Genomic DNA, 12,527 nt, shown 5'->3' with positions numbered 1-12,527 from the left:
TTGTCATAGCATCTTTGTGACTAAATTTATACCTATGTTATGTTTACAACTATGAAAAAAAACTATGTTAATATCATTGACCCACATTTTACCATCTTGGTTCTTAGTCTGAAAAGGAAAAGTGAAAGTTTATATATTGTTGAAGGGGAAGTGATGGAAAAGGGACATTTTTTTCCTCATTTGATGGTAGGATTTCTTGGATTAATGTTCATACTTGAAGAAAGACCCAGTGTTTTCAATAAGACAAACGTTTTCTTGTTCTTCATGTAACATCCAAACACGTACCTAATTTCTATGGTGTTTCTGTGACTTGACATTTGTTTCTAACTCTTAAGTTTCATTCTTGTAGGCACTATAAATCAACAGTGCAAAAGGATAAGAAATTTATTGCATATATTTAGTTTCAGATAAGTTTCTCTTGTTGCTATTGATATGTTTTGAAATATGGATATCAACCTAGTCTGTGTACCATGGACATGACAGTTTGCTCTGCTGAAGCTCAGGTTGTTGGTGCATTGACATTGACATGTTCTGACTGGGTCAGTGCAATCAATTTATAACCATGAACACCTCAATTTAAGTTAGTCAAACTGGTGTATGGTCAACAGAACTAATTTCTTTTAGTTTGATCCGGTTTTGAAATGATTTTAACATCAACTCCATATGACCTGGTGAAATGCAGAGTAGGTATCTGTCCTGCTTACATTTATTTAATGTTTCGTACTGCTTGGATTTACTTATTTCTGCTATTATCTACCAAGTGTCAGCTTTCAGCCAGCCTGACTGTTGAAGTTGGCATGGCCTACAAACAGATATTGGAACTTATCAATATACTATAGATGACATAACTGGAGTATTTTTCATTAGCATAGTGTGTCTTTTTGAAATAATACTGCTGTTACTACTAGATTTGCATGGCGGCCACATTCCTTTTGGGATTTGTCAGGATAATGTTAATACAAATCTCTTCTTGATAAGGCATAGTTAGTGCATTCTATTTCAGTAAAGCATGTTATTAATTTATCTTGTTTGACATTAACATATAGAAATATTGTTAGCATATACTGATTAGCAATGCTTTGATTTGGCTCAAGTCTTCTGGGATCAGTACACACATTAGGAAAAAAAATGGCTCAATGATCTTTTGGACATTCCACAAGGAGAGTGTGACTGAAAATCATCAGGCACAGTCTACATATCAAAATATATGCTGATATGATCTCATCAAATTTAGTGCCTGCAATGTTCTCAGCACACACTTGTTGTGATTTGCTATGAAAGCAAACAGCTGATACATTTTGCCCCATGGAGTTCAGTAACATAATTTGGTATGTTGTTGAAGATGCTATCAGATGTTTGTTGCTGTCTGAAAGGGAGTGAAATCAAGATGACTGACAAACAAGTTGTCTCTGGTTTTATGATGAATATACAACTCTGGCTTCAGTAGACCCTTTTCCATTTGTGTAATCATATAATTCTTTTTTGCCGAAAACCATAGTGAGTGTCACAGGAGTGCCATGCTTACTGTTAGAATAAACTAATCTTTCCATATTCTACAGACTGAGTTTAAAATGCTCTATGATGATCTTCCTTTTTTTTCTATTAGCCACTTTTTCAGCACTTCCTGTACCAGGCATAATGGTACCATAACATTTGCTGTTGATGTTTTACATTTTCGTTTTTATAGTGCTGTAACTAATTAAACTGATTTTTTTAAAAAAGGATTCCTTTCTTCCATTCCTCAAAAGTTTATGAATTAATATGACCTTTTTACTAAAGGATTATTTATCCTTCAATTGATCTGTTGCATGGTTTTTATTGTTTACTAGTTTTCATCATACATATTATTCTGAGTGTAACTGGATACATCTGGGCCATTACATGCAGATCTGCGGCATATATTACATGCAGAAAAATACATCAGTGCAACATTAAGATTGTACAATTCTAAATTTCAAAACTAGGAATGGAAAAAAATTAAGGCAGCATTTCTAATTCTGCCATATTGCATACTCTGTATGTTTCATGATATGTTTTATAACATAAATAGTAATATAATAGGCTACATGCTTACACAGAAAAACAGGAGTGAAAATACTATGTGCAACAGAGTCACGTTAACATTGTTCTTGGAACTTTAACTTTTTCGTATCTTAAATTTTTCATTACTTTTAACTATGTAACCTTAAAGTGGCAGTAACAAAGCTTTTTACAATTTATTTCCTTATATTCCTTAAAAGGAAAGTGAAGGTGGAAGAAATTGCTCTAGGGTTTGAAGTTCATATCTCACTAAAGTGAACTGGGGTCTTGATTTTGTTGCTGCCATTGTTTGGATGAGGACGCTTCTCTGGTTTTTCTGATCCCACTCTGTGATGGGGGCCCTCCGTGTCGAGCTGGGGTGCCCCCATTGGCCTAGTGCAGGGTTCATACATCCCGTCACCCTGTTTTCAGGCTTCCCCGTTAAGTGGCTAATTTCAGCCAGGTGGGTCTCGGCCACTGACGGCATCGCTTAAATGACTAATCCGTGGTCTCTGGGTGGACAGAACAAACAAACAGCCTGGAGCCCTGCTGCCTCCTCGCTGGGGCAAGCAGTAGTACTTGGTGAATTAGCCCCATGGATGGGGAATAACAGTAAGCAGTCTGCAGCTCCTGGGCAGGGCAAGGTAAGCAAATGATCTAGAGTTCTGCAGCCTCCTGGCTGGGGCAGCAGTGACATTTGGTGAATTAGCCCCCTGGGAAGGGCAAAATGTCAATCAGTCTATGGCCCCTGGGTGGAGCAAAACAAACAATCTATATGTGTTAGTTCCCTCTGGGCTGGGACACAAAGCAGGTAGCAGCTTCCTCAGCAGGCGGCGGCTTGGCTTCCCCTGCAGTCTCTGCCAACTGCGAGTCACCTGGAGGGTAGTCTGGATCTTCGGGCTCTATTGCCAGAAGCATTGCAGGAACCTTCCTCTTCCATTGCCCCCCCCCCCCCGACTGAACTGAGTTGCCTCCTTTTGTTTGGCTTCTCCACCTGGAGCATGCACAGCAGGGGAGAGAGGGCATGGTAGCCTGGACCCACAATGATTTGTCTGCCCCCAGCAGCCCAGTGTGGGGTTGGTACACCCTGTCTCTCACACTCTGACTTAGAATGGCTGAAGGGATTTTACTCAAACTTTCTGAAACAAAATTCATAGTCCGGCAAAAATGAGGTACTAAAAAGACATGTTTTGGAAAATTATAAGCAAAAATTATGAAAACGTGTTTCTAGTAGCAACCATTCTGTAAACTTAATTACAATGGGAACTATCAAGTGCCCATTATGACATCTTCTGAACCAAATTATTTCAACTTTTCCCAAATAAGAGGATCTTAAATTTACGGCATAGACTTACTAGCTCATTTCCAAGGTACTAAACCAAAAGTATTAAACTATATAGGGATGCTATCTTAAAACAACTCAGATTGCAGGTAAGGGAGCTGCCTCTCTGTAATAAATAACAGAAAGGGAGAAGCTGATGTTATAAAACAGTGTCCAAAGGTTTAAATGAGATTGTAGTTCCAGGGAATATGCTGAAATAAAGAGGAAAATAACTTAGGCTGAAATTTTGTGCTTATTTTATTAAAAAACTTCAGTGGGAATTATACTGTGTATATAGCGTCATTCCTGAAAAACTTATGTATGAACTTAGTTTTAAGAATGTAAATATGGTATTGAAACCAGTGGTGATACACAGGCGTTTAAAGTTAAACATGTGCATAAGTATTTTCAGGATTGGGGCCACAGACACAGGCCATGTCTTAAAATACAAAGTTATTAAAAACAAAGTTTTGAAAAAATTTATTAAATAAGAGTTAATTTTATGTTTTCCATTTTAAATCTTTTTCAGGAGATACTAACATGGCTGTTTTAACTATGTTTGAAACTCGTCATACAGATCAAACCCCCATTTCAACAAAACATCTAAAATATGCTTAAGTACTTTGCTGAATCTGGGCCTAAAATAGGTGAAATTGGTTTTGAAATGTTGGTGCTAGACAGGACCGAGAGTATAACTTGGAGAAAAGGAGAGTGAATAAGTGTGGGGAGATAATATAATTACCAACAAAGAAATGAGTGAATATGAAAGATAGGAAAGGATTAACAGCAGGAAAGGATTCACTAAATTACCCCTCTACAAGAAAACACTTAAGCACCTGTTTAATGTTAAGCATGTGTAGGGAATAGGGATAGACTTAAACCAGTGAGAATATTTTATACAGAAACAATAGAATCATAGAAGATTAGGATTGGAAGAGACCTCAGTAGGTCATCTAGTCCACCCCTCTGCTTAAAGCAGAACCAACCCCAACTAACTCATCCCAGCCAGGGCTTTGTCAAGCTGGACCTTAAAAAATCTCTACAGATGGAGATTCCACCACCTCCCTATGTAACCCCACTGCCCTCCTAGTGAAATAGTTTTTCCTAATATTCAATCTAGGCCACCTCCACTACAACTTGAGACCATTGCTTCTTGTTCTGTCATCTGCCACCACTGAGAACAGCATAGCTCCATCCTCTTTGGAGCCCCACTTCTGGTAGTTGAAGGCTGCTATCAAATTCTCCCCCACTCTTCTCTTCTGCAGACTAAATAAGTCCAGTTCCCTCAGCTTCTCCTCATAAGTCATGTGCCCCAGCCCCATGATCATTTTCGTTGCCCTCATTGCTATCTGATTAATAGCTTTAAACTTAGTTTTTCTTTTAGGTGCTTTTTTTCCCTACAGAAGCACTTAGGGAATAGCTGGATCTTGAAGGCAGTTCATGCATTGCCACTAGCAAGGCTTAAGAGGTAGTGAAAGATCATTTGAGGAGCTAGTGTAAAGGAAAATTCTATTTCATGCGGAGGGTTGGACTAGACATCTTTAAGGTCTTTCCTTGTCCCATCATCTGTAATTTTATGATGATACCAGGTCATCTGTTTGAATAATTGTAATCCAAAGAGACTGTAAGCTCCTAACTGGACCTGAACTATCTGTACTCTCCAAGGGACTGAAATTTTGCCCCACCACACAACCTGATCTCATACTAATGTGAAGAAATATAAAGTCTTTTGCTGACTCTGCCTCAAAGAATTCTATCACCACCCACAACTACCATATCCCTACTGACAGTCATAAGCAAAAAGAATCATCTGACTGGTCACCCACCAGTGGACAAAACCGCACACTTGATCATTACATTGATTACCTCAGGAAAAAAATTGACTGTGAAATCCTTAAATAACGCATCCACCATAATCTCTCCACTGCTGAGAGGACAGCTATACAATCCCTGAAATCCAACCACCAAATAGTTGTCAAACCAGCACAGAAATTGGGTGCCGTTGTAGTCTTCTACTGTGATGGCTACATCAATGAAGCCTACCGATATCTCTCTGACATGACCTACTATAAAGAACTGAACGAAGACTCTATACCACAGTTCACAAAGAAATTTAAGGATATTATCAAATCCTTCCCTAAACAACTCCAAGAGCAACTCTACTTCCTCATCCCCCACAGACCCACTGCAAGGACCTCTATATGCTTCCCAAGTTACACAAACAAGGGAGCTCAGGCAGACTCGTCATATTTGGCCATGGGACTCTTACTGAAGGAGTATCAGAACTCTGAAAAACCATCCTCAAACCACTCACCCATCAAAGAGCAAATTTCCTCCAGGACAAAACTGACTTACTCCAGAACTCTGCAACATCAACAAACTCCCTCAGAACACCATCCTTGATACCATGGATATCACCTCCCAATGCACCAGCATCCCTCACCATGATGGAATCACTGCCTACCTCAAATATCTACGAGACTATGGACACTGAGATATGCATTCCAAACGCATCACCAAACTCATCCATTTAATCTGTATCCATAGTAGCTTTATATTCAACAACAAACACTGTCCAAACCATGAGAACAGCTGTGAGTATTACGATGGCTCACCAATATGCCAACATCTTCCTGGTCCGCTTTGAGGAGGAATTTCTGGAAAAATGCAATGCAAAACTGATATACCTGAGGCATTCTATTTTTATCTATGGACAGATGTCCTAAACTCCCTCAGATTTCCACCACAATGTCAACCACCATCCATCCATCCAGCTCTTTCTAGAATACTCCTATATCAGCATCAGTTTCCTGAACACCATGATCAGCTTCCACAATGGATTCCTACAGACCACTATATGCAAGAAACCCATTGTGACATTCCCCAGGGTACAACCTGGACTGCCTTATAGCTGTCTCCTCAGTTCTCCAACCTGCGATACCTTTTACACTGCTTTATTGGTGTACTGGCCGGTTAACACACAACTTCCAGCCTGTAACTTGCTTCCAGATGCACAGTATTGAGTCCTACTAGCTAACTTCTCATGAATTGCACTGCAAAAGAACACCAGCTGATTCTCTAGTCCCAGACTTCCCCACAGTAATGTGTTTTGCATTGCCCAGCACCTTGCTTAACAATGCAAGCTCATATAAAGTCTATCATTTCATCAATGGAAAATGATACACACCAACTTTGTTATCCCAAATGGATTTTCCCCACACACTTTAATCCAAACACACTGGTTATATAAAACAGTGAAACAAGGTTATTAACTATAGAAAGAAAAGAAAAATGTTAAATGACTACAAGTAATGAGGCATAAAGGTCAGGATTGGTTACAAAAGAAATAAAAGATAAATTGCAAGCTAAATGTCTACTTAACAAGCAAAGTGAACTTAAAAGCAAAAAGATTTCTTTCTCCATAAGCTTATAGCAGTTTGTACTGGCTGAAAAGCCTCCCAGCCAGGACTCCCTCCACCCCATTCCTGTGCCCAACTTTAGTTCTTTGAGAGTCATTGACGTCATGAGCAGAAATGAAGGAGGTGAGATCAAGCATTTTTTCTCCCCTCTTTATAATTCAATTTCTTGTTCTAGAAACATCCTTGCTTGAGTCATGGTGAGAAACAGTTTCTCGTGGACATAGCACCTCTGTCTAATAAATAATTGGTACATACGAATGCTTCCATGGAGAAATCCTTGTTTTTATTGAATACAAAGCATGCATCTAAAATAGCAATAGTCTAGAGCACCCCAAATAGATGTAGTTACTCAAAGTCTGAGGTGGTGTCAAGTGGCAACAGCAGTTCTCCAGTAGCCAGCCTTCCTCTTAGTTGCTGGGGAGATTGTCTGTGTCTGCTTGCTCATAAAAAAATCAAAACTTCTCCAAAGTACGTTCTCACTAAACTCTTCATAGGATTCTTCAAACGAAGCATGTAACTCGTAATGGACCCTAACAATTTCCCTAGAAACATCAAATAATAATTAATTATTTTACTTATCAGCAAAGTAACTTCAGCAAGAAATGTAAAGACACAGGTGCCCAGACCAAGCTATCTACATTCCCTTCCATTTTCATGAATCTGTCATTTCACTGTATCTATCCTTGTTAGTAATACTGCAGCTATTGTTTTTGTTCTGTCTGCCTAAGCCAAGGCCAGATTCTTCCTTGCTATGTGATGTCCTCACTTCCAGCTTATGGTGACTAAGTGCACAAGATGGCTGTGAGTTATGTCAAGTCCAATTCTCTTGTAACAGTATCAGTGCATCTTTGTCTCCAAAGAATGGGTTTGGGCATACTTTTCTAATTCTGGAACATGATACAGCAATGTTATACAATAGAAACGTATAACTTTACATACAACATTCAGGGTCAGTGCAACCATTTAGGCAAACTAGGCGGTCACCTAGGGCGCCTAGTGGTTGGGGGTGCCTTAAAGTCCCCTCAGGCGAGGAGGTGGAGTGGAGGTGAGCTGCGTGGGAGGGCATGCAGGGAGGGCTGCCTGCAGTAACGGGGTGCGGGGGCGCACAGGGGAACAGCTACCTGCCCCAGCGTCTCTCCACTCTGCCTTCTCCGCTGAGCACACTGCCCAGCTCTAAGTCTCTTCCAGTCAGCGCCACAAGCCTGGGTGGGGAGGAGAATTAGAGCAGAGCCGGCGTGCTCAGTGGAGGAGGTGGAGCCGAGGTGAGCTGGGGCGGGCTACCCAGGCAGGGTTAGCTTCTGTGAGGGGAGGTTTCCCCAGGCAGGGATAACTGCCGGGGGTAGGGGGGGAGTCTCCCCAGATGGGGTTAGCTGCCGTGGCAGGGCGGGGAGGGAAGTCTCCCCAGGCGGGGTTAGCTGCTGTGGCAGGGGAGGATGGGGGAAGTCTCCACAGGCGGGGTTAGCTGCATTGTGGCGGGGGTGGGAGAGTCTCCCCAGGCGGGGTTAGCTGCTGTGGCGGGTTGATGGGGGGAGTCTCCCCCGGCGGGCGTTTGATGGCCGTGGGAGGGGATGTGGGGGAGCGGGGGGGGTGTAGTCGCGGTGGAGGGAGGGGGTAGCTGCTGCGGGGGGGGCTCCCTGGGTGGGGGCTGAGTTAGCTGCCATGGGTGGGGGGGCGGGTTAGCTAGGTGGGGGGTGCATGGTGGAAGTTTCGCCTAGGGTGCGGAACTTCCTTGCACCGGCCCTGACAACATTGATACACATATTTTATTAGGACAATGATGAGCGCATTGAGTTTTCAAATGATACCTCACAATGCATACTTGGTACAAAACTTATCATAGTCTTGTAAAAGAGGTGAACATAATGGTGTAGACTGTCACACCCGTGGATCACCATGTTTAACTCCACAGATCCAGCAACCACTCTAGAGTCACCAAGAAATCTGTGACCAGCCAGTCAGGCATTCAGATACCATGGAATATGCTCCAAGAAGAAAGTCTGGAATATGTACCTTAAAACAGTTTAAACCATCTTCACTGAACAAGTACACTCCACCACAGGAAAAGATTGCATTATGGAACAGGTCACCCTAATTCCTGGAAAGAACCTGCTTCAATACAAGAGAAAAACCAGCAAAAAAAATTGACTGCACACTCCTATTTCACACCTCCCATGCCACACTGGAACCCACATGGGGTATCCTCAAACAATTACAAACCATACTTGATGGGGACCACATCCTGAAAGAAATCTCTCCCCAAACCTCTCTTTTGGCCTTCAAACAGCCCCTCAACCTCTCCAAGCTCATCATCAGAAACAAGCTTCCTGCCAACCAGGACGCACCAGACCCTGCAGAACAGGTGCAAAATGTGCAGACATATCTCCATAGCTACGATGATCAACACCTTCCACCATACATTTTTCAAGATACCTGGGTCCTACACATGCCTGTCACAACATGTGGAGTACCTTATCCAGTGTACCAAATGCATCAACAGCAACTATGTGGGTGAAATCAGGCAAGCACTACTCTAAAATGAACTCACACAGAAAAATAAGACAGTAACACCATCACCTATGGGCAACACTTTTCATAAAACAAGCACTCCATATCTGACCTTTCAGTCCTCATCCTCAAAGATAACCTGCACCACACCTTCAAAAGACAAGCCTGGAAGCTTAAATTCATAACTCTGCTAAACACCAAAAATCATACACTGAAGAGAGAGAGTGGTTTTAAGTCTCATAACTTTCTGTAACCAGCTAACTATCCTTTATCCTATGACTGCAGAAATATTAATTGCCCAGTTTATTTTGAATGCTTTCTTGTGACGTGTTAAATCCTTATGCTTAAGAATCTGTTCCATCTTGTATTTAGCTGTGATGCTTTGATTATTTTTCCCAAACCTGGAGAAGAGCTTTGTGGACCTGAAAGCTTGTCTCTCACCAACAGCAGTTGGTCCAATAAAAGATATTACCTCAGCCACCTTGTCTCTCTCATTGTAAGGTAAAGTTATAAAAGAGGGATAAAATTGGTTAATTTGCTACTACAGTAATGATTGAGACCCAAGATGTATTACAAAATTTTGCAAATTAAAAGCCAAAGTCTTCCATCACAAACTGTACTTTGATTCATTTTACATCTGTAACTTAGGCATAATTGTGAATTTTTATAATGTGCTATGAAATAGAATGTAGGGTTTGGGGGGGTTTTTAGGTCTCAATTGCAGTATCTGTTAAATATGATAGATAAAAAAATGCTGTCAATATTTCCAGTAGATTAATGTATGGAGTAGCCAAGTGCCAATTAAGCAGTTTCTATTCTATAAATTTAAAATCGTGAAATATTTGTAAGTACAATCTATGGTGGTGGTGGTTGTTTAGGAGAAAGTACTGTGTGCGCCATGGTTTGTGTGTTGAAAAGTTAAATATGTTTGGCTATGTTTTTAAAAAAATAGGAATAATTTTTTAACCTGTTGCTGGAAGTTAGCTAATTTCATATTTAGATAACTAAATATGTGGCTTGATTTTTCAAAAGACAGTGAGAACCTGCAGTGGCTACTGTCTTCAAAATTAGGTCTCACACACACCAATCTAGCAAGGAGCTCAATGTGGACAGCTTCTGGCAAGACCCCCAGGCCCGATCTATGCCTCAATATGGAATTAGGGAGCAGATCTTCAGGTAGTATAAACTGTCATAGCTCCATTGAAATCCATTTAGCCTACAATTAGGAATCCAAATAGGAAATTTTAGCCATAATATGCAACAAGTGGTGTCTTAAAAGCAGTGTGAATATTCAGTTTTACTGACCCTCTTTTTATAATGAAATTTATTTTCAGCTGATTCAACAGGAACTCATTCCCTCTATACCACCTATAAAGATTATGAATTAATGTTTCATGTGTCAACTATGCTGCCATGCATGCCCAGTAATAGGCAACAGGTATGTTTTCTTAATTCACATTTTTGTAGTAATATGTGGAGTTAAATTTAGGGGCTAAATAAAGTTTTTGTTTTTGCTTGAAGTTATATTTCTGCTGTACAACAATATTAATAGTTTATGCAAATTGTGAACGTCATTTGGAATCGTGTTTATAAAATTCTTATTAAAGCATTAAATACTCTGAGATGTTGTTTTAATTTATCTGCATGATTCAGAAACTTATCCTGACTCTTCCACTGCATGTCAGTATTAAACAGTATTGACATATGTGGAGATTGAAACATTTTTCTAAAACTTAAACTGGATTAAAATCCATCATGTGGTTAAAATATGTAATAATGTAAAAAGGTTTTTAAGTGATCCTGAGTAATCTTTATTTTTCATTTCAGTCTTCAAACCTTCTCTTACTCTACTATTTTAATAATAAATGCCTCACCAAATCCTATAAGGCATCTGGTTGTAGACACAGAAAGCTGTGCAACAAACTTATTTTATGTCTGAAAAATGCTCATTGTTCATATTACAGCTCTGAAACTCTTAGAGCATTAAGGATGGCTAAAAAACAACACAGCATCCAAAGTGTATGGAATCTTGAATAAGATTATGTCTGTCTTTGCCTGTACTAGATACTGAAATCATTAAGAATAAATATTTTTTGTGAATAAGTTGAAAAGCACATTTGGTATAGTATATCAAAGCAATGACACTTAAGAATAATAAAGAGTAGATCTATTCACAGATCAGTTTACTGTTGAAGATATAACTTCTTCTACATATTCTGCATATTTTTAGCTCTATAGAAGTAAAACAAAAAGTATTTAATTACAATATCCTCTCAGTTGCAGGGCAAGATATAATCATTTTTCCAGTGATGATATGGGGCTGTTCTGCTGCAAAGATTTGTTCCTTTTTGTTTTGGAAGAATGTAGAAAAATTGCTGGAAAACTTTGTGGTTCCTGGTTATTTCTCAGATCACGCTGTTATTTTAGATATATATATTAATAGTATCTGTATCTTTCACATTTTTCCCTGCCATCAGCTATTGTGGGAGGGGGGAGGGATGTGTTAACGCATCAACCAATAGACAAAAGTTACAAAGTACAAATTCTTGTGGCAGAATTAACTGTGGAAACTGAAATGGGACACACTTTTGTTTATTAAATTTCAGTAGTCAGTCCTCTATGCTGATGTTAAACTTGGCAAAGGTAATGAATTGTTAAAACAGTTTTCCAAAGTCTTAGTCCTTCATATCTAGGGTGACCTGATGTCCCAATTTTGTAGGGACAGTCCCAATTTTTGGGTATTTTTCTTATATAGGCTCCTATTACCCTCCACCCCCATTCCGATTTTTCACATTTGCTGTCTCGTCACCCTATTCATATCTGTTTCTTCCACTCCTTGCCCACCTCTGCTTTCGGTCTGATCTGGAAACTTGAAAATAGGTGGAAAGTCTTCATAAAATGGAAAAATATTTCCTACCATCATAGTAGGTTTCAGAGGGGTAGCCATGTTAGTCTGTGTCAGCAAAAACAAAGAGGAGTCCTTGTGACACCTAGAGACTAACAAATTTATTTGGGCTATGACTTACTCCATCAGATTTGATGAAGATGAAGTGGGTTATAGCCCACACAGGCTTATGCCCAAATAAATTTGTTAGTCTTTAAGGTGCCACAAGGATTCCTTGATGCTACTACCATGGTAAAAACCATCTTAGGTCATAGAATCAGCCAATCTCAAAATCTACGCTGCATTCAAATTGCAAAAAAGTTGAGTGATCTCATAATTCAGTGCTAAGAGATCATCCATTGTTTTGACTACACCCACA

General features: G+C 39.9%; 1 protein-coding gene across 8 annotated transcripts in view; it reads left to right on the top strand.

Annotated features, from left to right (window-relative positions):
* SIPA1L2 (signal induced proliferation associated 1 like 2) overlaps positions 1 to 12,527 on the top strand; it is a 277,958-nt gene that overhangs the window by 161,893 nt on the left and 103,538 nt on the right. For all 8 annotated transcript variants that reach the window (XM_075064154.1, XM_075064151.1, XM_075064152.1 and 5 more), the window contains one exon: positions 10,599 to 10,702. In XM_075064154.1, the coding sequence (XP_074920255.1) occupies positions 10,599 to 10,702 (104 nt within the window). The remainder of the gene's footprint in view (positions 1 to 10,598; positions 10,703 to 12,527) is intronic.

The sequence above is a fragment of the Chelonoidis abingdonii genome, chromosome 3, assembly GCF_003597395.2.
Source record: "Chelonoidis abingdonii isolate Lonesome George chromosome 3, CheloAbing_2.0, whole genome shotgun sequence".
Classification (NCBI taxonomy): Eukaryota; Metazoa; Chordata; order Testudines; family Testudinidae; genus Chelonoidis; species Chelonoidis abingdonii.
Note: the sequence above shows the minus strand (reverse complement) of the source record. Positions and strands in the feature narration are given on the sequence as shown.